Source organism: Anser brachyrhynchus (assembly GCF_964034855.1).
Source record: "Anser brachyrhynchus genome assembly, chromosome: 2".
Taxonomy (NCBI): Eukaryota; Metazoa; Chordata; class Aves; order Anseriformes; family Anatidae; genus Anser; species Anser brachyrhynchus.
Window position 1 is genome coordinate 48,028,125 of NC_137695.1, and position 25,480 is coordinate 48,053,604.

General features: G+C 37.7%; 1 protein-coding gene across 4 annotated transcripts in view; it reads left to right on the forward strand.

Annotated features, from left to right (window-relative positions):
- The first annotated feature begins 5,397 nt into the window (after positions 1 to 5,397).
- Positions 5,398 to 25,480, forward strand: part of SLC9A3 (solute carrier family 9 member A3) — a 52,641-nt gene continuing 32,558 nt past the window's right edge. For all 4 annotated transcript variants that reach the window (XM_080579758.1, XM_080579760.1, XM_080579759.1 and 1 more), the window contains exon 1: positions 5,398 to 6,546. In XM_080579758.1, coding sequence (XP_080435884.1) covers positions 6,351 to 6,546 — 196 coding nt within the window. In that variant the 5' untranslated portion in view covers positions 5,398 to 6,350. The remainder of the gene's footprint in view (positions 6,547 to 25,480) is intronic.

Below are 25,480 nucleotides of genomic sequence, written 5' to 3' on the forward strand. Positions count from 1 at the left end.
AATTTTGAGAAGCCTAGAGGTTTTGAAGGTGCCTTGTAAGCAGTTTACTTGGAATGCCTTCTTTCCCTGTAGATTATAGTCTGGAGAATTTGATGAAATGCTTCCACTGAAATGCTTTTGGGCTTCTTCCTCTTTCCACTGTACCAATGCCTACAAACCATTTTAAACATACTTACATTGATATAAGTGGGGAAAAAAAGTGGTTTTTGTTTGTTTGTTTGTTTTTTAATAGTGTTTCAATATCATCAGCTAAATTATGACATCTATTTACATGTAAAACCAGAAAAAAATAATCCAACATAATTTATCATGGGAGAGAAAGAAAAAGCATTTTCTCAAAAGGAAAATGAGAAACAGAAAAACAGAAATATTTCTTGCAGATCTATTACCACTGATAATCAAGAGTATTCAACTGATCTAAACATCATCATTTGACTCATCCTTATATATGGCCATCAGCCATTATTCATGTATGCAGTGCCATTATGCAGTACATAGATCTAAATAAATAAAACAATTTAATATATGACACATTTGTTTTTATCTCACACTGTTTACATTTTGATATCTGCTTTTTAATGCTACTAAGTTTCTATAGAATGCCTCTCTCAAAATGACACAGAGTACACATTGTGACATTATTTTCTTAGCCTTTTCTGAAAGCTCTGTGCAAGTAGGGCCAGAATGACAAATTCAAGATCTCTGATTTAACTGGAGAATGAGAATTGTAGTATGTCTCACATCTGTACTGGACACTAGTTTATCCTGGGTTATACTCCCTGTAGCTTGTGTGTTCTCTTTCAGATAAACAGTACAGCAATGTTGAGTTAGTGTTCTCGCTATATAACAAATATTAGGAGACAGTTAAAAAAAAAAAAGTAAAAATGGACATAGAAATGTAGATTAAGGAAGTTTTCTAAGTGTATAGGAAGAGAAAAACATAAAGCTTGTGAAATGTTGAGATTGTATGTTTAAAATGTTTTCAGAAAGTAGTAAAATTATTTTTTCTGAGTCTCGATAAGCAAAATATTAGCTGTACTTTTCAATGGATCCTCTTTTCACAGTAAAAGTTAAATGAAGTAATAAGTAGAAGTAAAAATGAAAATTTTAATTATATACTGTTTTCTATCCTGTTTTGATATTTATATCAAGACCAGTAAGTCTGTAAATTTCTCTGGATCCCTACTATAATGTTTGATGCTTGCTTTGCTGAACATCTAATAACTACATTGGTCACGGGTGGAAAAGGCGAAGCAAGGAATTCATGAGATGAGGGACACAGGGAAAAGTAGAATTTTGCTGATATGCAATATCATTGTGTGATGTTGATTTCCCAAGTGCTGCCTCATAAAAACTACTCTTGCAGGGAAAACTCTGGGGAATATATTTGTCTTTTGTGAACTGCCTTGGCAAAACTTTAGTACTTTATTTATTTATTTATCTATTTATTTATTTAATTTGAATTTATAGTTGGCCTAGTGTTTATGATTCATGATCAAATATAAAAACGAAATGTTTTTTCCCACAGTATTGAAGAGTTTTTGTCAAAAAAAAATAAATCAATAGACTTCTCCATTTCAAGAAAATCGGGCTTCGAGTGAATTAAATGACAGACCTGTTTTTTAAATAACATATTTTTATAAAAGAAAAAATAAATACTTTTTGTAGAAATAAAGGAAAAGATAGAATATTAGGGAACACAAAGGAGTAAAAGCAGTTTAGGCACTTTGTTTATATTGAATTTGAGTTAAAGTGTTCACCAAAAGGGATAGAGTTTTATCCTTTGCCTTCAGTCTAAATATTTTTTCCCCTTCTCTGGGACAGACAGCCCTGATTTCTTCTCTTGCCCAAGCTCTTGAGCTTATTGAACATTCTGTGAATCAGTCCAGCTTAATAAATCAGTAGAAAACTATTCTGATATTTTTGCTGGGCTATGAGTATGAATTCAGGTAGGGTTCTTTTGACTGTCAAATCCAAGGGGAAGAGAAAGCTGCAGTACTGGAAAAGGGTAGGAGCTGTGATGCCCTCCCCTTCTAATTATAAATTCACAGAGCCAAAGAATGGCTGAGGTGGGAAGGGACCTCAGTAAGTCATCTGATCCAACACCCTCTGCTCAAGCACTACAGCCACTTACCCAGGACCATGCCACAACTGCTTTTGGATATCTCTAAGGAGAGAGACTCCACAACCTCTCTGGGCAACCTCTGCTGCTTGGTCAACCTCACAGTAAAGAAATTGGAACTTAGAGAAGGAGGACTTCTAATACAAAATTTTATAAAAGTACAATGTTCTTCTGAACATAATATGATAAAATGTGTTAGGTAACTGATGCTGTGTAACAACTTCTTTCACTTTCCCATTGCCTTCTCACTGCAGATTACACAGACAGCTCACATGTATTGTGGCCCCCTTCTGGAGGAGACCATCCGTAGTTGGTGTCATAGGTGGGGTTAAAGATTGTCACTGAAAGGTGCTTCTATCTTCCCACTCCTACTAGATTAGCTGCCAATCTCATGTAAATGGGAAGTTCATTAAAACAGCTATAGTAGCAAGAACAAAACAGAAAAATCTCATGATCCTATCATATTCAAAAAGACAAGCTAAAAATAGGGGGTCTGGAAAAAATGCCCTCTAATTACTGTCCCTAAATTCAGTCTTGTCTTGAAAAGAGTCATGAAAATTCTGGCTGATTTCCTCTGTCATCCTACTTCCTAGCCAAATCCACTTTTACCTCTCTCTCTCTCTCTCTGATTAATACATCCTTGATCTATTCTTCATTTAAACTAATAGCAATGTGTGTAGGTTATACATTACTACTCAAAGCTAATTCGGAGTTTATATTTATTTGTAAATGCTCATATAGCAAGTTAATTATAACTTCTACCCCTGAAGTTAGTACAGATGAAATGTTCAGTGTATGCTTTTTAGAGAAAACTAATAACACTTTAAATACTTTGGTTTACCTGCTTTTTTTTTTTTTTTAACTGAAATTGTTTTTACCTTAGCTTTAAAAAAATCCCTAAGTAATCTTTATGATACATAGATCATGTGAAGGTGTACAAGATACTTCTTATTCCTTTTTCTGATCAATTATTTACAAAATATTTCCAGAAGAGACAATATTGTAATTCTTCTAGTTACAAAAAGAAGAACAAAAAATCACTCAGGACTCAAAGCCTATATATGAAGTAGAAATCTTCCTTTTGCAGTCTTTTGTGTTTTCAGAGACAGGAAATATCAGATGTTGTGTGATATGTTATTTTTATAGCAAACACTACTTAAGCTCAGGATTTTTGCTGCTGATACAGAATGACGCCACAGGAAACTACTCAATGACTTCCACAGAAATTTCAGGAACATTGAATCTATGAATAAATATATAAACACAAATGTATTCGTCTACAGCTATCCATTCATACATGAATATACATATGGACTGCAATTTCAGCATGTATTTATATACCTACAGATGACTTATGATTGCTGGTTCCTTTCTCTGCCCCCTCTGTGTTGTTCTAGCAAATTGCACAAGAATTCTACAATACGCACAGTCATTTGACATCCAGCCTACTTAAAAAAAATATATTCATAACTAGTTGGATGACAGAACAAATGTCACAAATACACCTTGAACCATGAGCTTATTTTTAAACAAAAACACAATGGCATTTTACCAGTGCTGTAAACCTTGTTTTGAGAAGATCTTATGACAAGCAAAATTGTGTACTTCTGTGACAGGACCAAGGCTTTCAAAGACCTTTCCAAATTCTAAAATTCTCACAACTTTCCTTTAAGGTAGATTGCTGGGCATTATACATTCAACTGATGAGCAGATTAACATTAGCTTGTCTGTGCTAAGACAGTATTTCCATCATTTTTCCCGTTTGCTAATATTCTTTACTTTCACCAGCAAATTGAGCACTCTGATTTAACTTGGTTACTGTGCTACTACAATTGCCAGAAGAAGTACTTTACCTAGAGGCAATCAAGGCAAGCTTATCCTAGTGAAATGTCAACCTCCACTGTGGAAAAGGTCCAGTGGAGAAGGTTTTCTCAAATTTTCTAGCACAGTATTCTTGATCTATGTCCCAGTTGTCCCAGCAACATAGGTTAGCTTCAGTACTTTATAATAAGGTTTATTTATAACCCAGTTATTATTTGGAACTAGATTTGGGAAGAAACATATATAAGATGGGACACGGCATTTGTGGTTCCCATTTATCAGCTGCAGCTAAAATGATGGTACTCAGAATATGTTGGGATAATAAAAGCAGTGCTGACAGTTTGCTTATTTTCTCCTAATATCAGCAAATAGAACGGACATTAACAGTTAGGAACTACTACTAACCCCAGGTCTCAGCAACAGCTACATACATACTAGCTACTACATACTAGCAACTCTAGTTCAGTTTCTATAATGGTAGTGTACCAAAGACCTTTGTAGAACCTTGATAAAAACTTGGGCCCAGACTCTAAAGGACATTTGAGTACCTAACTGATCCTTAAAAGAGATAAAAATAAGATAGATAGGATTTTAGTTCTTGGACACTGACAGATCTTTGTCTACAGTATTTCCTAAAAGTAAAGAAAATATTTTGCTGGCAAAAAAGAGCTAAATGTTTCATAAAAAGAGCTGCATATTCCATCTTCAGATTGGCTCCTAGACTAAAATATCCTACATAATTTCCTTTCCCTTAAGTAAAGAAGAAGCAGGGAAAACAAACACACACACACACACACACACACACACACACAAAAAACAAACAAACAAACAAAAAACTGTTTCACTGTTTGAAGAGAGGGTCCAGTGCAAGGCCTGTACTTGCTTTGAGGTAAAAAATGAATCTTCAGTGAATGAGCTCATGGGAAGTTCACTCGAGTTCCTCTGCTAAATAAGATTATGTAATAATGAAATACACCCTTTGTAACAATGACATTCCATGCAAATTAGTTTTAATTTATGGGTTAATTGATTTATAGAAGGTGTTAGCATAACCCACTTAGACTTACAAAAAGTACTTTGCTTTTCTACCCAATGACTGAAATGATCAAAGTAATTTCTTTATCTTCTGACACATTCTTCATCTTCTGAACATTTTAAAGGGGAGCTTATCACATTCATTTTTGAACTCCTGATAAAACCAGCTGTCAAGTAAGTAAAACAAGCAGGTAACCTTTTTCCACAAAGTGGTGGACTGCACATGGCAGTTGGGTTGCTTCAGAGCACATAGCAGAGGGTAGAGCTGCTGCTGCTTTAGGGTAAAGAGGGTAAAGCTGCAGCTTTACTGCCTTTTTACCTCAGAGTGATGATTATCCTGGCTCCACCTGCCTACAGCATATAGTATGCACCATCCAGGATATCAGGTGAATGTTTATCAGCGAGAAGGAAGGGTTGGGGGGAAGGTGACAACCTTCTAAAAGATTTTATGTTGTAATCATGAAAAAGAACAGGAAGCCACAGAACATTTGTAAGCTACCACATTTTAACGAAGAGGTGCAAGCAGATCTAAATGAAAACCCCAAACCCTGTAATTTCCCCGATCACCGTTGGGAGAGGGGCTTTCTGGTGGACAGAGGTAAAAGCTAGTCTGAGAAATCTGCTGTACTGTCAGAGCTCAGCGAGCCAGATCCTAACACAATTTGGGAAAACGTGCATTCCCTTTGTGGCAATCGGCTGGGGCAGTGGGTCTGGCGGAGAGGTTGCCTCGTTTCGCTGCGCATCGCAGTCACCCGCGCGGAGACTCGTGGATCTGTCTCCTGCTTATCCATACCCGAGCTGAGCACGCATCCCGGGCTCCGCCTTGGACGTGCCTGCGGGAGCGTCCCAGCCTTGGCCCCTAGCACCAGAAACTCAAGGTCACTTCCTTCCAAGCCCCGTGTACTCAGAGCCGAGCTGGGACGGCTGGCACAACCCACAGCCTGCTGTCACCGTCCCGGCGGAGCGGAGCTCCCCAGCCGGTCCCTAGTGGTGCTCGGTCGGGAGTATCATCGCTACCTGCCCACTGTCAGGAAAGCTCCGCCTCCGACATTTCGGGAGCAGTTTGATATAGGCAGCTCGGGGCAAGCAGCGGGACCCCAGCTCGAAGCATCTGCCTATGCACGGAGCCCCTGACCCCTCCTTGGCCGCTCCTCGCTGAGCAGGACCCGAGCCGGCCGGTGCGGCCGGTGGCCGGGGAGGAGCCGCTCCGCTGCGGGCTCAACGCACCGGTGTCCCCCGCTCCGCAGTCCCTGCGACAGCTTCTTTGGGGGGGGACAAGGAACTCGCCCACAAGGACCTCGCCCACAAGGACCTCCGAAGAGGCGGGATTTCTCCGGGAAGAGGAAACGGGATTTTGTTGTGTGACTTGGAGATGAGACAGGTATCTAGTGTGGGGTTGCTCCTTGGGCTCATGGCTCTCCCAGCGGCGCTAGGACAGAGAAGCTCAGGAAGCCCTACACAACACAACCGGACTGAAGGCTATCAGATCGTCTCTTTCGAATGGGAGCACGTCAAGGACCCTTATATCATTATTCTCTGGATCCTTGTGGCCAGCTTGGCCAAAATTGGTGAGTCCCACGTTATCTATTAATTAATGCATATGTCCTCCCCCTTCCCCTTTTTGCCATCTACCACCACCGTAAATGAAGAAAGTTTATCATAAGTCCACTCACCCCTTTGCAGGGGGTTTACTGTACTCTGTTCTGATTTCATAATGCTGCCTAACATAGTGCTTAGCAGTGTAATTTTCACCTTTCCCAGTCGGTTAAGTAGTTCATTTTCAACGCCTAGGACTCTGGCTTCTGTATCTGACTCCTTACAAATCCTTGCGTGCTTTGAAACCTTGCATTACAGTTGCTCTCGGCAAAAACTTTTTACAGACATGAAACAAGAATCGAGCCTAACTGCTTATACAATGCCTATTCCAGTTGACAATATGCTGTCCTCCTAATTTTAATTGGTAGTTGTATTAGCTATTGTCACCACAAACAAACACTGTAAATCCCACGTATGGACTTAACTTTCTCTGTTTCGCGGAGCATTGTTGAATTAGTGAAAGAGAATAAGGAAGTTTATTATCAGCTATTATCAGGTCATCTGTTGCAATATAAACCTTAGAGTACACAGAATTTTCTTCAAGAAAACAGAATAATTGAAAAGCAAGGATGTAGTCTAATTAAACTGTAGTGTGAGTAAATTTGTATGAATTGTGTAACTCTTGTGTTCTGAACACTGTAAGAGCTCCAAAAGCAATCTTATATTAATAGTGCTGTTTGCTGAAATGGAAAAGTGGCTAATTGGAAAGTATTTTATTTACATGATGCTGTTATCTTCAGTCATATAATCACAGAGTATCTGGAGTTGGAAGAGACCCACAAGGATCATTGACTTCAACTCCTGGTTCCACACATGATTACCTAAAAATTAAACTATATGTCTGAGAGTGTTGCCCAAATGCTTCTTGAGCTCAGTCAGGCTCAGTGCTGGGACCACTTCCCTGGGGAGCCTGTTCCAGTGCTCATCCAGTCTCAGTGAAGAACCTTTTTCTAATATCCAGTCTGTATATCACCTGATGCAGTTTCATGTCATTCCATTGGGTTCAATCACTGGCCAAAGGCCATTTACCTTTTGGATCTAAAACTAAACCACTGTCAGTTTGGCTGATACTTCCACTGTCATTTTCAAGTTTCAATAAATCATCCCTAAAATAATTCTCAACTCAGAAGGCAAGATCAGCTGAAAATCATGCTAATATACAGTACTTATATTGTTAATACTAATTTGAGATACCAGAATTATATACCATGGATTTTGCAAATGACACAGAATGAAAGATATAAACAGGTCGGGTATACTGTAGAGCATAAGCTAAATGCAGTCAGGCTTGGATGGAAAATGCTGTGTCCACATCCAAATAAACCCAAATGAAACTTTTTTTAAAAATGAGGGGAAAGTTATGTAGAGGCTCTATTGTTAAGCATTTTTCATGGATACCTGCATCTTAGGTTTCTGCTGCTTACCTATACACATATAAGCTAAATATCGTCATTTGAATCACTGTTGAATTACACCTATCAAATATTACAGATGATTGCTACATTATCTAGATTACATAAAAATACAGCTTTGATTTAATTGGCTCTTACTGATTGGTTATATCAAGTAGAAAACTGGGGGAACCAGATACAGGAAAAAATAGTGACATTGTTGAGTCACTGTAAATTTGTGCTAATTAAACTAATACACAGGTTGTTTGTTTGAACCTTCTTTTTGAGATACTTTTCTAAATTAACATTTGCTCTCTGTGTCATTAAGGCTTTGCTGCTTTCTATATGTACCAAAGTTATACAGAATAACATGAGTCCTGCACAGCTGTATCAGTTCTGTGGCAGAAACACAATGCAGCTAACAGGACTGTTAGATTGTTCTATATTTAAATTGCAATGGCCTGGATTATGATTAGCCTGGATTAAGATGAGCCATTGTACCTTGAAATCCTCAGTATACCTGTAAGTGCTTGATAAAGCACTAAGTGTTCTTGGAGTTCAGGAGCTGAATGTTGCTGGTTCTATTTTTAAATTATTTGCACTTATTTCATAGTTACACAGAGCATGTTATTTACTAGTAAGTAGTGTCTGTCAATTCCATCATTTTCCCTCCCCAAGCTCTCAAGCCTCATACTCTTTTTTCTTCACATATGTAATTACAATTCCGTACAGCCTTGTACATTGTCTTTGAAGAAGCAGTAGACAACTACTGTATTCCACTGAGGGCCTATGAATGACCCTGATTTCCCCCCCAGTCACAAATAAGATACAGATGATCAGAAATGTACACTCACTGCTCAACAATTGATTGATGCAGAAAGTATAAAGTTGTTCATATAAGTCAGTGAGAAAGGGAAATCAAAATCTGTCGGCCTTTTACCTGCCTGGGTGTGTCAAGGATTCTAGAAAGTAGTCCAGAAATCTATCAGAAGATTTTGAAGGTCAATAATGTTATGCAGGACCAAGAAGATCTATAAATTTAAAAAGCAGATAGAAAAGAAATGGGGAGGAAAATATAGAATGTCTGCCCCTGTGTCTCTTGATTTACTACCTGAAGGAGGGCAAACGTAGTGGAGTTAAAATGTTGTTTTTGTTCTGGATATTTCAGTAGGGGGAGTAGTTCTTATACATGAAAGCTCACATCTCCATGGCTACAGAGGACGGGAGAGATTAATTACTTGTGGAGTGCTGACTGGAAATTGGGTTAGCAAAAGGTCTTCTGGGAATTGCAGGCTGGGGGTGAAAGGAATATGAGAATACTTTGCCTTCGTTTGCATTAGAATAATCTCAAAATTTCTGTTTCTTTTGTTTCATTTTCCCTAAAAGGAATGGTTCACTTTATTATGCTATGAGGCTTGATGGAGGACTTATTTAATAATAAATACTTTTGGCTCTTTTGGGACTTGTTATTCCTGTGGTGTACATCAGAAAGTAAATTTAGTGCTGTCAAAGTGTTCTGCATCAGAAACTATTTTATGTGAAATCTTCATAAGCATATCGAATATACAAAAAAGTCCTGAGTGTTCTGGGTTTGGTGTGAAAGAAGATGTATTTTTGTTTCCCTTTTTAGAATTTTCATGTGAAGAATGAATCTTAAGTATTGCCACAAATAAAACTCGAAGAACAGTCTTCATACTGTTGGCTTTCATGCACTATAGGAAATCAATTTATTTTTGTGTTACTAGTACAAAACTTCTGATATATCTCAGTGTACTGTTTTGCATATTATAATTGATTTGATTTGACCATCTTCATTTGAAATGTTCCAACTCTTTATTCTAAGGTACACAGTGTTCCACCTAATTATCTTTATTTCCTCTTTTGATAGGCTTTCTTATCACTACAAATGAGTATCCTTATGGGATAAGGCCAATAAACAACTCAAATCTGTAAAGCTAAGTCTGAAAAATATCTTATCTTCATGAAGAAGGTACATGAGGTTCATCTGAGAACCCTCCTAGTGAACTTCTTCCTCTAGGTGTCCACATACTTGTACCTCAGTTCTCCAAATGGAACTAGCAATACTAATGAAAGAAAACCATACACGCATAGGTACATGTATGTGTTTATATTATAGACTAGGTCTTTTCCTACTGTAACTATGATGCTAAGGAATGTAAGATTCTTTTATTCAACATACTTTTCAGTATAGTTCTAATTTAAGATTAAAGACACATACATACTGACCAGCCTTGCACATGTTTTCTTAGTTCACTTCTTCATGTACTCTCCTACTTCTTTATATCTTTAGTAGATCTTCAGTAGATTACTTGAAAATTAATTGAAAATAACCATTTAATAAACAGAAATGTAGAAGATAATGAACAGTGGGAGGAAAACCTGCTGCAGAAAAAGCCAGAAGTATGTGGGAAATCAGAAAACAACTCTGGATACAGGCAGAAGGAAAAGAATAGTAAGCTCAAGAGCTAAAAAAAGGGGAAGACAAGAAATAGTTTCAACTCAGAGTACTGTAGAGAAGCGTTATTTTTTCAAAGAATATATCTTAATCCATGGTTATTTGGAAAAAAAAAAAAAAAGGAGGTATATTTTTAGCTGGGGATAGCTACCACATGCTACTAATGATAGTATTTTCAAAATGGTAGGAGGCAGAGAGAATGTGTATTTATATTTTCATTGGTGGTTAAGTTGGGTAACTTATAAGACTTGTGGTTTATATCCTTTGGACTACTATAACATTTTTCCAAAGGACAGTTAATTGTTTATCCCATAATAATAATAATTAAAAAAACAAAACATATAAAACTGAATAACAATTCATAAAACTGAATAACAACATTTACTGCCTTCACCTCTGCCACCTAGACTATTGACCTCACTGGTCTAATCAGGACAGGTCTACACAAAGGAAGTTTCATCACTGTAATTATCTCTGGCCATTTTGGTCAGCTTAAGCTAATTGCTACTGTTAAAATGCTGTCTTAATTTTTCTTCATCACTCTGTCCCATGTTTGCACAACTAGCAGTACCCATCTGAGAGATAAAGTGGTCTCACTATGGCATCTGCCAGCTCCCTCAGCATTCTTGGGTGAATTCCATCAGGGCCCCTTCCCTTGGGATCCTGAACTTCACAATTTCATGGTCACTGCAGCCAAGGCAGCATTTGACCTTGAAATTCCCCAAAAGTTGCTTGTTGGTGAGTTGGTCATTTAGTCCAGCAAAGCACTTCTCATTGGCTTCTGTATCACTTGGAGAGGAAGCTATCATCAAAGTATGGTAGGAAACTCCTGGTTTGCTTATGTCCTGCTGTGGCACCCTCCAACCCCCTACCCATCCTTTCTATTTTGGAGTTAGTTTTTCTGCCCATTTAGCCCCCTGAACTTGGTCAATGTGGATCAGATAAGCAAAAATGCTCCAGTTTCTGCATGTCCTGGTCCCTTTGTATGTCTCGCACTTACCTGAGAAAGAAGTATTTTGATAATACCAACATTCCCGTGGAGAATTTTAAGCATGTTGGGATGGGCTAGGGAAGAAACTGAAATGCAGGTCTAACAACCCACCTAATTAAAACTCCCGGGGCAACATTTTTTTAAAGAAATCAATATTCTTACCTCTAAAGCAAATTGTCAAAACAAAAGCCCGTTTGACTCTGAATTTCTCCTCCTGGCTGTTTAGTGGTAGGGAAAAGCTCAGTTACTTAGATAAAGTGATTTATGGTATTCTTTTAATTAAATCAAAAATATGAGAATAGGTCCTCCATTGGCAATTCTCTGTGCTCGTCTCTTGTAAATACCATTTTAAGGAAGAAATGTTGAAGTTTGCTTAACAGAACTTTGTTGTAAGTATTTAGCTGAAAACAGAGTGAGAGACTCAAATGGTGAGGATATTGCAGAACTCTGCAAAGCATAGATTACTGGCCTTGTCATGTTTGCAGTGCTTTTTAAAAGCTGTTTTGTAAGCAAGTGATAATACGAGAAGGGACTTTGCATTCTGACTAGGAAGACTGATCTTGGCTGCTTTCCCCCATATCCAGAAAAAGCACTCTAGGAACCTTCTGGTTTGCTTGTGACCTTCTATGGCACCCTCCAACACCCCACTCATAATTTCTATTTTGGAGCTAGTATTTACGTCTGTTTAGGCCCCTGAACTTGCTCAATGTGGATCAGATAAGCAAGTGTGAGAAATGGTGGGAGAGTGGATGACTTTGAACAGGAATGAGGAAGTAAGGCTACCTTCCCCCGTATCCAGAAAAAGATAGCAAGGAAAAATATAACTTTTAATGTATGTATTGCTTTATTGTGATCTCAGTAGAAGTTGGAAAAGGTTGTCATACTTTTAAAGGAAGCACATACATTTTCTTCCTTGATATACCCTTTCATTAGCTATCTTAAAGTGGCAAAGCAATTAGATAAAAATGTTATAAATTTGTGCTGGCAACAGTGTCAAATAACTGGGATGCCTTCAATTAAGTAAGATGCTCTACTTCCTCTTGCAACATTCTGTTTAGAATGCATGTGAGCTAAAAATTAAGTAGTGTAAAATTCCTTCTAAGGAATTACCTTTTTTACACACCATTTTAGGTGGCTGAAAAGAACATTTCCATCATAGAATAATAGCTTAGCATTTCTAGTTCTAAGAACAGTTGTGTAAGCCATGATTTGTAAATGGATGCCCATTTCCACAGTTTTTTCCATTTTACACTTGTACCTTATTCATTCTTTTCCTGTCCTTTTTGCCTCTCTGAAACACACATCCCTCTTCCTCCTCCCCCCTCCTTCCCTCTCTCTCCCTCTAAGTGTTGTGCGTCTCATGTCTTAATTATTTAGAGTAAGGAAGAAGATAACAGGACAGTATAATTCGACAAGATTCAGATTACATCTCCTGATGAATAGCAAATGTACAGTGGCAACTTGTATGAGTTACATAAGAAAACTGTCATTTTGAGAATGACCCTGGACTGAATACAGTTCAGGCATGCATACCTAAGAAAAGACCTCTGCCATCAATTACTTTCAAGCATCTGTGTGCAAAGTGCTTTGCATTCTCTGTAGAACAATGGAATCCTTTTAATACTGTAGTTTTAAGTTTGTTGAAACCATTGATTTACTGTCTTCAGAGCTTTAGCCACTTATTACTAAGGGTGATCTACCAAACCCCAAAGTGATTGTAAATCTCTCATGTGGTAATGCAGCAGACCATAGGCCTGCAAGTAATAATTGCAAGTAGCAAGCCCTTTTAGATATACAAAAATTGTTCATGTGAAAGGCTTTGTGATGTCCCCTTTGTTTTTGTGGAGTTTAGTGTGTTGGAGATGCTTAGTAGGGAAGCTGATATTGGAAATCCTCGTTTATTGTAATTTATGATTTATTTACTACTTGGACCCGGCAATAAGAAAGTGGTATTTCCAGTTTTGAGTCATATCACGAGAAGACTATCAGAAGTCAGTGAGTTTCATCACCAGAACTGAGACACAACACTTCTTTTCCCCCTATTTTAATTACTGAGTTTTGATTACTCTGAAGTAATGGGGTAATTGATAACTGAGTTATTCTGTATCTTCTTTCTATTGCAAGGTGAAGTGCTGCGTCCAAACTCTTGAAGACTATTTCTTTTTGTTTTTTCAGCAGATTGTGGTTTTGCTCATCTTTCTCTAGTAGTTCAGTTAAATTACTGTCCCAAAGAACTAAGGGCTCTAATTATTATTTACCTAGTTAAGAATTAGCACCCATTTAGAATTACTGTCTTTTAAAAGTCTTTGTAAACTGCAGAGCATGGTTGGTTGGCTGTTTTGTAATAATTTGATTCCTTTTGTAAAACAGCTTACAAAGTGTTCACCCCCATGAAAGGAGTGACTTGATACCCAGCTGGCTGCTATGTAAAGCACTGTAAAGTCATAAATACTGAAATTACAGGCTGACAAGAAAGAGCCAAGATGGAATGCAAGACCTCAGGTGGAAACACTTTTAATTAAGATACGAATATTTAATATTTGTTTGTGGAAGAAGAAATCTGAAGATATTCTGAAAGGTCTATGAAAAAGCAGGGTTTTTAAATAGATGAGTCTGTGGGTTTTCTCCTTCCAATACCTGAAAATAGAAGTAGTTATTCTGCATTCACTAATAGAACACTGTGGGAGAAGGGGCAGAATGGAAGCTACAGATGAGAGTGCTATTATGTATGTTGCATAAAAATTACGTAATTAGATTTTGAGGGGGGAGAGTTGGGCTGCTATTCAGAGGCAAGTCAGCAGGCTGGAGATATAGGCTGACAGGAGTCTCATGGAGCTCAACATTAAGAATTTCAAACAACCACAGGCACCAGTACGAGCTGGGAGACACCCAGCTGGAAAACGGCTTGGCAGAAAAGGACTTGGACACCAAGTTGAACAGGAGTCAGCAATGTGCACTTGCCACAAAGGAGGCAAAGTGCTGCCTGCAGGTCAAAGGAGGTGATACTTCCCCTCTACTCAGCACTAGTGAAGACACCCCACCAGTACTGTGTTCTTGGCTCCCCAGTAAGAAAGAGACGTGGAGTTACTGGAGAGAGTCCAGCACAGAGTGGGACCACAAAGATGATCAAGGAACTGGATCATCTCTCCTATAAGGAAAGGTGGAGAGAGCTAGGACTATTTAGCCTAGAGAAGAGAAGGCTCAGGGGGCATCTTGTCATCGTATATAAATATCTGAAGAGAGGGTGAAATGAGGACAGAGCCAGGCTCTTTACAGTGGTGTCCAGTGACAGTACTAGAAATAATGGGCACAGACTGAAAAACAAGAGGTTCTGTCTAAACATGAGGAAGCACTTCTTTACTGTGCACTGAAAGACTGAGTACTGGCAGAGGTTCCCGGAGAGGTTGTGAATCTCTGTCCTTGGAGCTATTCAAAAGCCATCTGGACATGGTCCTGGGGAAGCAGCTCCAGGTGGCCTTGCTTGAGCAGAGGGGTTGAACCAGATAACCTCCAGAGATCCTTCCAAGTTCAGCCATTCTGTGATTTTCTGAAGGAACATGAAAAAGAGTAGAAAATACGCAAAACTTTATATTCAATGTCTAACAAATTAGTGTGTTAATTAATTTCTTAATTTTTAATTTCTGTTCTTTTGTTATCATAAAGAAGATAAGTATTTGGCTGTAGTCCAGAAGGTTTTCTGTTAATGTTTTTCATTCATTGAAAGGATGTTGTCATACTGTCTGATATTTCTATAAATATGTCTATTAGTCATAGTCTCTTACCAGGAATTGGCAATATGTTATTATTTTAGACTTTGCTCTATAGGGCTGTAAGAGGACAGCTTCTTCTTTTGGACAACCTGTCTTTGGGGGGACTTATCAAGTGTCTCTACATGTTTGCCTGTGGATTGCAGTGTATCTTAGAGGATACTACATTTTCGAAGTGTAAAATGAACACGCATAGCAAGGCTTATTTTTTCCCAACAAGACATTTCATAGGTTAAATGAATAGGCAGCATCACTCTGTTCTTTTCAGTGCTATGCTAAGTATTCCTTCAAGTCAGAGAGCCACCTTTCTATCTGTTTCCAACAATCTTACAGAACTTAATTTTACCTGGGCCTTTTAAAGTGGGATTGTATATCTGCCAGTTGGTGCATTGTTGCTCACCTGTGCATGATTATATCTAACAGGTTTTTTTTAATTATGGTGCAGCATAATTTTTTCCACAGTTGCAGAAAATGTAAAGTGTTTCTCTATTTTAATGTGTAATTTTATTCTACTTCTGTGTTCTACAACCTCTCATGTAGCAAACTCTTACCATTCAAGACAAGACTGAAAGACATAAAACAAGGACGGTGGCAGCTCACTCAGGTCAGTTGTTTGGGTGGTTGTCTAGCATCCATAACACAGCCTGAAACTCATGCCCTGCAATTTTGGAAACTAACATTGCTGTGATGAGGTAAAAGTGTCTGGAAACAGAAGGATCATTTTGTCACTTTTTTTTCTGGATAATATTTAGAAAAAAAAAATGCTCCTCATTCTTCCAATAGCTTTATTAGAAATAAAAACCACAGCAAATCCAGAAACTACACCATTTTTTTTCCTTCACAGTCTGATAGATATGGCATTAAAGTCAATCATTGATAGGTGTCTTGTAATTCACCTCGCCCACACCCACACAAGTTAATTCAGTCAACTTTCAGACATTCTCTGGTCTCAGATGAGGTTATTACACTTCACATGGGAATCTAAAAAAAGAGCTGTCACATTCATCATGGAGTGAATGGGAGTGGCAATTCATTAGTACATAATACATTAATCTTATTTACAACCTTATGTTCCTAACTGTTTCAGTAACAGAAGTACATTTTGTTTTCATGTCTTGAATATTTGTACTGAAGAAAAAGGTAATTAAGTGAAAAGCTAAAGCTCTTTGCTCTGAGATAAAACTATTCATTTTGAGCACTCAATAAAACATCTTAATGCTTCAGTCTTTCCTAAGGAATACAACACAGTTCACCTTATTAAAAATTGTAGTTTCCAAGGCATGTTCACTTGAATAATGCTGCTGATGTTTGAAAGTATGAGGATGTAAAAACAGCATGAGGAAGTATGAAGTTTCCTTCTGCTTATTGTGATTTAGAAGGAAAGATTAAAACCACTCCAGGGTAAACCTGAGAATTGTAGGTAGAAACTCAACCTTTGTATGAAACTCTTATGTCAGGAAAGACCTACCCAAAAGTAAGGATGAATGTTCTATAGCTATATTTTTCCATTACTACTTTGTGTAGCATTCATTCTTTATCACATAATTGAGGAACCTGAAGTGTTGAAAAGTAGAGAAGTACAATCTTGTCTATATGTGCATGTGCTAAATGTTTTAGGCACGTCGTCCACTGATGTAGTACAATAGCCAACAGTCACTATTAAGAGTGCTCACACTGTGGTCCCTAAAACAAAGTATCTCTAACTGGGTGTTGAAAGAAGCTTGGTAAACAGCACCATAATTTGGGAACTGCTTATCGGTTAGGAATATGACTAAAGGACATGATATTTTATTCAGTACAGTTTATGTCAATAGGCAGTGTTTTCTCTTAAAACTGATTCCAGCATTAGGAAAAAAATAATCTCCTCTAGAAAAGCTGAGATCTACCAAATTCACAGCATATGTAAACAACATATGTAAATTTCTGAAATTATACCTGAGTCATAATCATGAAACTCTTGTTTTATTGAGCTGTTGGAGTATTTCCTCCAATATAAGACTGGCCTTTGAAGCCTTGCTGGGTCCACAGTAGAATATTTGCTTTCAGTGGAAACTAGCCAGGCATATTTTCTTGACCTCTCTCAGATCAAGTTTATTTTCAGTATTAAGGACAAGCTTCTTGATGTATGTGATTATTTATTTATTTATTTAATTTTTGCTGGTCATCAATGCTAAATTTGGGTATCCTTATTTATATTTAGTTTTCTAATGTAACCAGGAATACGTCTACTGTAATCCCATGTTATTCCAGTTGTACTAATTATAATCTTGCCATGGTGAAATGTGAGGGGCAGGAAGAAAGGCAATCTACCAGGGCTCAAAGAAAGGTGCTTACCTATCCTGTGATTTGGAGCACTCTTCACAGCTATTCTCCTTAGCTCTTGGTCTTTAATTATGTCCTTCATGCCTTTCCTAACAGGCAGCATGCCATGCCCTGCAAGACGCAGTGCTGGAGAAGAACAGTAAGTCCCTATATTAGGAGCAGTGCTGGGGAACTACAGGAAGTCATAGAATCATGGAATCTTTAAGTTTAGAAAAGACCTCCAAGATCATCTGGTCCAACCAGCTGTCCACTAACATCATCCACTAAACCATGTCCCTAAACACCACATCCAATCTTTCCTTAAACACCCCCAGGGACAGGGACTCCACCACCTCCCTGGGCAACCCATTCCAATGCCTGACCACTCTTTCTGAGAAGAAATGTCTCCTAATTTCAAAACTAAACCTCCCCCGACACAACTTGAGGCCATTCCCTCTTGTCCTATTTCTAGTTATTTGTGAGAAGAGGCCAACACCCAGCTCCCCACACCTTCCTTTCAGGTAGTTGTAGAGAGCAATGAGGTCTCCCCTGAGCATCCTCTTCTCCAGACTAAACAAACCCAGTTCCCTCGGACGCTCCTCACAGGACTTGTGTTCCAGACCCTTCACCAGCTTCGTAGGCCTTCTCTTGACACGCTCCAGGGCCTCAATGTCATTCTTGTAGTGAGGGGCCCAAAGCTGAACACAGGACTCGAGGTGCGGCCTCACCAGAACAGAGTACAGGGGTACGATCAGCTCCCTGGTCCTGCTGGCTACACTATTCCTGATCCAAGCCAGGATGCCGTTGGTCTTCTTGGCCACCTGGGCACACTGCCGGGTCATGTTCTGGTGACCATTGACCACTATCTTTCCAGTCACTCTGCCACAAGCCTGTAGCACTGGTTGTTGTGGCCAAAGTACAGGACCTGGCACTTAGCCATGTTGAACCCCATCCCATTGGCCTCTGCCCATCAGTCCTACCTGTCCTGGTCCCTCTCCAGGGCCTTCCTATCCTCCGGCAGATTGACACTTCCCCCAGTTTGGTGTTCTCTGCAAACTTACTGAGGGTGCACTCAATTCCCTCATCCAAATCATCAATAAAGATATTAAAGAGGATGGGCCCCAACACCAACCCCTGGGGAACATCACTCATGACCGGTCGCCATCTGGATTTCACTCCATTCATCACCACTCTCTGGGCCTGGGCATCCAGTCAGTTTTTTAACCCAGCAAAGAGTGTACCTGTCCAAGTGTACCATGTCCTTATATTAGAAGGAAATTTTCAGTGTCAATGTCCAATAGGGATTCATCAAACTATTTCTTCATTTTCTCCTTTTCCTTGAACAATAGGAGTGAATCAAGGACAACTTTTTCTGTTGTGTGTTCAGGCTTTGGTAATTGTTTGTGCAATTTATCTTGACACCAGAACAACCATTTCCGTATATTACTAGTAATCCATTTCTTTGCAGTTCTTTATCTGTATGAGCAAAAGCTGAAACATTCTCAGGTGGAGACCTTTGTTTTAATTCATTTATCATGTTAAAGTGAAGGTCAGAAGGAAACATTTTTCTAAAATTAATAGAGTGAAATGAGTTAACTCAGCATTTCTTGGCATTTATTTATTTCAGTCAGTTCTTCCCATGTTACTGGTATATAGTTAGGTGTTTGAAAAAATTAAGCTAGAAAAATTGCTTTCATTATCTGTCAGTGAAGGTCATTCTACATCTGGAGGAATTGCAATATATAGCTTTAATAGAAAGTAAGTTCTACTTTGTTTTCTTACCCCCAATGTACTTTATAAATTTGTAGCGTAAAATCAGCTGGAACATTAGACCTCAAGCAATCCATTGAGTCAAAACAACCCTATTAGTCAGGTGATTACTGATAATTCTGACCCTTTTGATTCTTTTGTATATACAGTAACTCTAGTACGTAATATTCTTCAGCTGTGTTTCTTTATGTTTGTATTCAGTATGGAATATTGCATACAGAGAGAACATCCTTAACACGGAAAAGTCATAGTAACCCTTAAATGAGATTAGTTTGTGAGGAATATTTACTTGAGCAAGAAGACTGTCTTTAAAACTTAATTCTAAAAAGTTTGCATAGGAAATGCATTTTTATGATACTTTCCCTGTCCTGTTTTATATCATGTACTATACCTCAAGGTTTTTCTAATGTGTACTTTGCTCTCATTTTGAAATATTATTTTTGACTGTTCCCATTTATCTTTTAGTGCCATTCAGTTCCACAAGGGCCAAGTGCTACCACGGTTGCACTGCAGTGGGACTGTTCCTTCAAAAAAGAGAACTATTTGGCATAATTATGATAATCTGTACCTGACTGCTTAAACTTCATTATGTTCTAAGTGCTTATAGAGGTAATAGTTGCTTACTCACACACTTCTTTGAATTTGACTTGGGGCTATCTTGTTATGCTATGACCTATCAGCTCGGGAACCTTGACCTGTATGTTGGTTGCACTTTTAATTGCTAATGTATTTTGGTAATTGTTCACCTACAGAGAACAGAGACCTAAAATCTCCTATTTAATGAGCTCATTACAATGCTATACACTTTTAAAATGGTAGTCATTACATATGTGACAAATAATACTTTCAGGAGCTGGATAAAACCAAACTCAAACCAGTTTATCTGAACAAGTTAAATATGAAGGACTTTGTGTCCTGCTTAGGAAAAATATGTCCAGGATCAAGTACGAAAAGTATTAATACTCATGTTCATGTAGCGTATTTTAAGGCAGCATCCAAGGACCTTTATCAAAAATGGCTTTTACTACTTGTTACTTGATACACAGATATTATAAAATATCACTGAAATATTTCAATAAATTTTACAATTTTGGCTAAATTTGGTAAAAACCTAAGTATTGTCTAAGTAATCATGGTTAGAAGAAATTAGTAAAACCTCTTTTCTTTAAGTACTTTCTACTACCTGTATATAAACAATTCAAAAATTGATGAAAACTACCATGTTGAGATCTCCACAGAACAGAACCTGAAAAACTATAAAACATGCTATCAGTCATCTGACCAGGAAAAAAATACTGAATGTACTCTGTTGATAAAGATTTAAAAAGCAATTATAAGTAATAATGATCAGCTTCAGCTATGTGGAGTCTGCTTAGACGTTTCCTGGACAGACAAAAAAAGCAGTTCCTTCATGCTTTGAATCCTTGTTTGAACTGAACCACTCTCAGAACACAATGAAAGACCTCTTCTTTTTTTTCTTGATGTAGGCCTTAAATTTATCTAGTAATAAGACAATGGATAGATGAGTAACAGGGTGAGTAAAGGAATCATAGAATACCCAGAGTTGGAAGGGATCCACAAGGGTCATCAAGTTCAGCTCCTGGATCTTCAGAGGACCACCCAGAAAATCAGACTACGTGTCTGAGAGCGTTATCCAAATGCTTCTTGAACTCCGTCAGGCTTGGTGCTGTGACCACCTCCCTGGGGAGCCTGTTCTAGTGCCTGGCCACCCTCTCGGTGAAGAACCTTTTCCTGATATCCAGCTATCCAGCCTGATCCTCCCCTTTTGCAGCTTCAAGCTGTTTCCTCGGGTCCTATCAGTGGTCACCAGAGAGAAGAGATCAGCTCCTGCCTCTCCACTCCGCCTTGTGAGGAAGCTGTAGACTGCAATGAGGTCTCCCCTCAGTGTCCTCCAGGCTGAAAAAAAAGTGATTTCAGCTGCTCTTTATATGTTTTCCTCTCCTTCACCACCTTTGTAGCCCCCCCCTTTGGACACTCTCTAAGAGTTTTATATCTTTTTTATACTGTGGCAACCAAAACTGCACGCAGTACTCAAGGTGAGCCCACAGCAGTACAGAGTAGAGCAGGACAATCACTTCCCTTGACTGTCTAGCAATGCCATGTTTGTTGCACCCCAGGTTGGCCCTCCTGGCTGCCAAGGCCAGGACAAGATAAAGTATGAAACTATAAGGAAGTTATTTGTAGAAGTCACTAGAGTTTGTTTTGTTTTGTTTTGTTTTATTTATGTTTTATTACCACTGCACAAAGAGGTGAAGTGTCCTGCTGAACGCTTCTAATGACATGTTTTCTTAGGCATCATCTAATGCAGATCTCATTACTGAACTAGAAAAAATATATAATCTTTAGAAAAAGAGAAGTGAATAAAATACAGTAATACCAAAGGCAGTTTTACTCAGTGACTAATGACAAGGATTTCCACATGAGGTTGTGAATGAGGAGGAGAGGGGTACATATGTGTATGAAGTGACGAACATAGGATGACTGTGAGTCACCAATGTGATAATGAATCCGGGATATAGCTGACTATACCTGTGATAGCAAATTATTAATGCTGTTGAACCTGCTCCTGTGGTGACTACACAAAATGCAGTCTATATTTCTGATGATTCTGAGTCCACAGAGGTGAATTCAGATTGAAATAGACAGAGAGAGCTGAAGTGGAGACTAAAAATAAGTGGCTTAGTTTAACAGACAAAGACAAACAAAAGGAAGAGAATATGTTTATCTCCGTATACATATAACAAGAAATGAAGAACTTAACATCAGGGAAAAAAACTGTTTAATAAAATTGATATAATTGTCACAAAGGCAAATGGATATAAAATTGCTGTGAATATTCTGCTAGAAATCAGAGTAAAGTCTCTAATTATGAGGTGAGGGCTGCTGGTATGCCTTTGCATAGGCTTAAGTGGAGCAAAAATCTCTGAAATAAGGATCTTCAAATGTAGTGTATTGAAGGCCTGACTACGTGATCAAATAGCTCTTTTAGTTCTTGTGGTCATAATTAAAATTCCTAGATCCTCTGTGCAGTCTACAAAAGCAAGAGAGTTACCAGGGATGAATGACTTTTAGGGGTGGCAAAACAGTCTCTTCTTGAAAACACATGCTCCAGATTATATTTTAGACAGTGTGCCCATTCCCTAGTCAAGGAGTCCAAACATAGTAAGGATGGACCAGGACTTTCTAGAGTCTTGATCAGTTCACTAACTGGTATTTGGTTGTACTTTGTGAAATTACACAGGCAAAGTAAAGCAGATTATTCCATGTGTGCTATTGGAATAAATTTCAGATTTCTGACATTATTTTATTTTATATTTTATTTTATTTTATTTTGTAACTTGTATCTGCAGAAGACAGTACTGAAAAAGGTGCAGGAAGGGTAGAGCTAGACAGTTTTTGAATAGAATTCTCACTTCATAAATCTAAGGAAAATATGAATAGGTAGATAAGGTAATAAATGATTTTTTTTTTTTTTTTTTTTTTTTGCTAGGCAGAGTCCAACTGCTGGAAGATGTTTAGAAGACAGATTTCCCTTTAGGCAGAATATTCCTTTGTGGGATTTCTTCATACCTTATGGAGCTTCTATTTGATGCTTTTGCAGGAACCTTATTATTTACTGCCTTGGAGATACTATTGACTGCATTTCTGTAAAGTAAATGTAAAGAGCAATTACAAAAAAGTTGCAGCAGTTTGCTCTTACTTTGGTCAATGGCAGGGGTTCTCACAAATTACAGAGAATCAAGTCTTGGATCTCAAATTAGAGTCACCTGTGGCTTGATCTTGTATGATAATCTGATCTAAGTGAAAATAAAAAGTCAAAACTGAAAAATAGACTAATAGCACAATAGCAGTGTATATTTGACCCACTGGCAAAATCATAGCTGGTAGACCAGGCACCTGTCAGTATTAGTGGTAACGTGCTGACATGTTTGCAAATTGATTTCTACACTTTCATGGGAACTTTGGAAAGCATGAGGCTGAAAACATAGGCTTAACATCTACTTATAATCTAAGTTCTTCTGTGATTCCTTGGATTTTATTTGAAGATGTATTAAAACAAACAAACATTTAAGCAGAGAATGACTAGTATTATTATAAATAAGTTCTTGATTTTTCTGGATTATATGGTGTCTAGTGTTCACATGCAGTAGGTTTTGTGATTGGCTGGGACACTGTTACTATCAGAAATCTTTTTCTCAATGTTTTCAAGGCCTTGACTTTATACTAATGAAGCTGCGGTAATGTTGGAGCAGCCATATAAATCCAGAAATTTAACAGTATATTAAACAGGTAGTTTCAGCTTTTTATTTTTACAGCATTATATTTTCAGAAGGTGGTAAATCTATCTTCAATCATTCATTCCATCTGGAAACAATGGCAAAAATTCTAGAATCAAGTCACTGAAATGTTTCTCTTGATAAACAAAATACAGTATTCAGGAAAAGAACAGGTCTGTTAGAGATAATTTGGAAAGAAATATGAGAAGAAACTACTTCAAAAAATTTGTTAGTGAGTCTACAAAAATTAAGTGACTTGAGCATGAATTGTATGTTTTTTTTTTTTAAATATTCTTATATTTGTAATTCTTCTTATTTAATCACTCCTTTCTAATTTAGAAACCAGTCATTTCATTTGGTGAATAAGAAAAAGGTTATTCCGTTGAATCACTTCCTCTAAAGCAATCTGAGACTACCTTAGAAAGCAACAGGTAGTACACTGAATGTCATCATAAATTCTACTGCAGGATTTAATCTAAGTTACTGCATTCTTAACAGGTGGTAAAAATAAACTTATTTCTTAAAGTATGGTGACATTGGTAGTAGGGTGATGGTTGGAACAGATGATTTGAAGGTCTTTTCCAACCTTAATGATTCTATGATTCTATGAAAAGAAACTGGATCCAGACAGCAAATCATAGCCTGTTAATTTGTTTTGTCTTTCTCATTAGAAGTTTAAAACAGTCCCTTTCTTTTCATGGATCTCAAAGGAAGTGTCAGGAATTTTTTATTTTACTTTTTTTTCCCCAGGAAGTTTATACTATGCAATTGTTTCTTTGTAGAAAGCTTCTGCTTCAGTGATGTTTAGCTTGAATTGAAACACAGTTTACCCATTAGTCAGTCCAATCCATTTTCAAACCAGGTTTAGCACATACTGAATGAAAGGCATATGTTTAATTTTTTTTTTCATTAAATACTGTGCCTTGACTAATGTAGTTTAATCCTAAATTATAAATTTAAAAATTTCTGGGAAATCAGAAGACTGTCCTGTGGATTGGTATTTCTTTTACGCCATGGACTGTATGCAAATTTTCTTTGTTTCTTTGCTCTTTTGTTTGCCTCATTAAAAGATATTCATGTACTTTTCAGTTTTAACAGCAGTGAAAATAGGCTTAATTTCACCTCTAGGTCCCTTACAGAGTAGTTTATCTGAGCAGCAGTGCCTGTTATCCTTCCTGATGTTTGTGATTTCTTTCAGGACAGTAGAATCAAAACAAACTTTGCAGTCTATTGAATATAATTTATGCATGTAGCCAGTAAAGAAAAATCAATGCAAATATGATCTAAATTCTAGTTGCACCCTGGTCTTAAGCTATTTCATTGAATTGCATCAATTGTGGTATTTTTCTTTTACATGTTTCTAGCTTAGAGACACTATGATTCTGCTAATCTGACTGAACACTACGTGCCTGCAGAATTAGCTAGACATTTACTATAAAATAAGCATGGTCTAATGGTCAGAATCTGCTTGGGCCAAATGTAAAGAAGAGAAGGCACTTATCTTCATTTTATATTTTTATTTTTTTTCATATTTGCCTATACTAGAACCCTGTTTCATGCAATAACTTCCTTTTCCACAGCCTGCATTCCTCAACTAACAGAGTAGAAAAAGATTTTAGTGCTGGTAATACTCAGATCTTGTACAGATCATCAGCTGATTGGTGTTAAAGAGAGCACAGAAGGATGTGAGAACAGATGTAGCTGATTCATGGGAACATATAGCTTCTAGGAGGAGACAGTGCTATAAGCAAAATCTAGTTAGCTTCTCAGCGCTCACTGAGAGAAACTGGTTCTTGATAGTAAAGGTGAGAATTCTAGAGAATATGAATTTTTAGCTGAACGATGCCTGGCTTTTTCTCAATGTCTTGTTCTTCATAGTTTTATTCTTATTCTTTTTATCTTCATAGTTTTA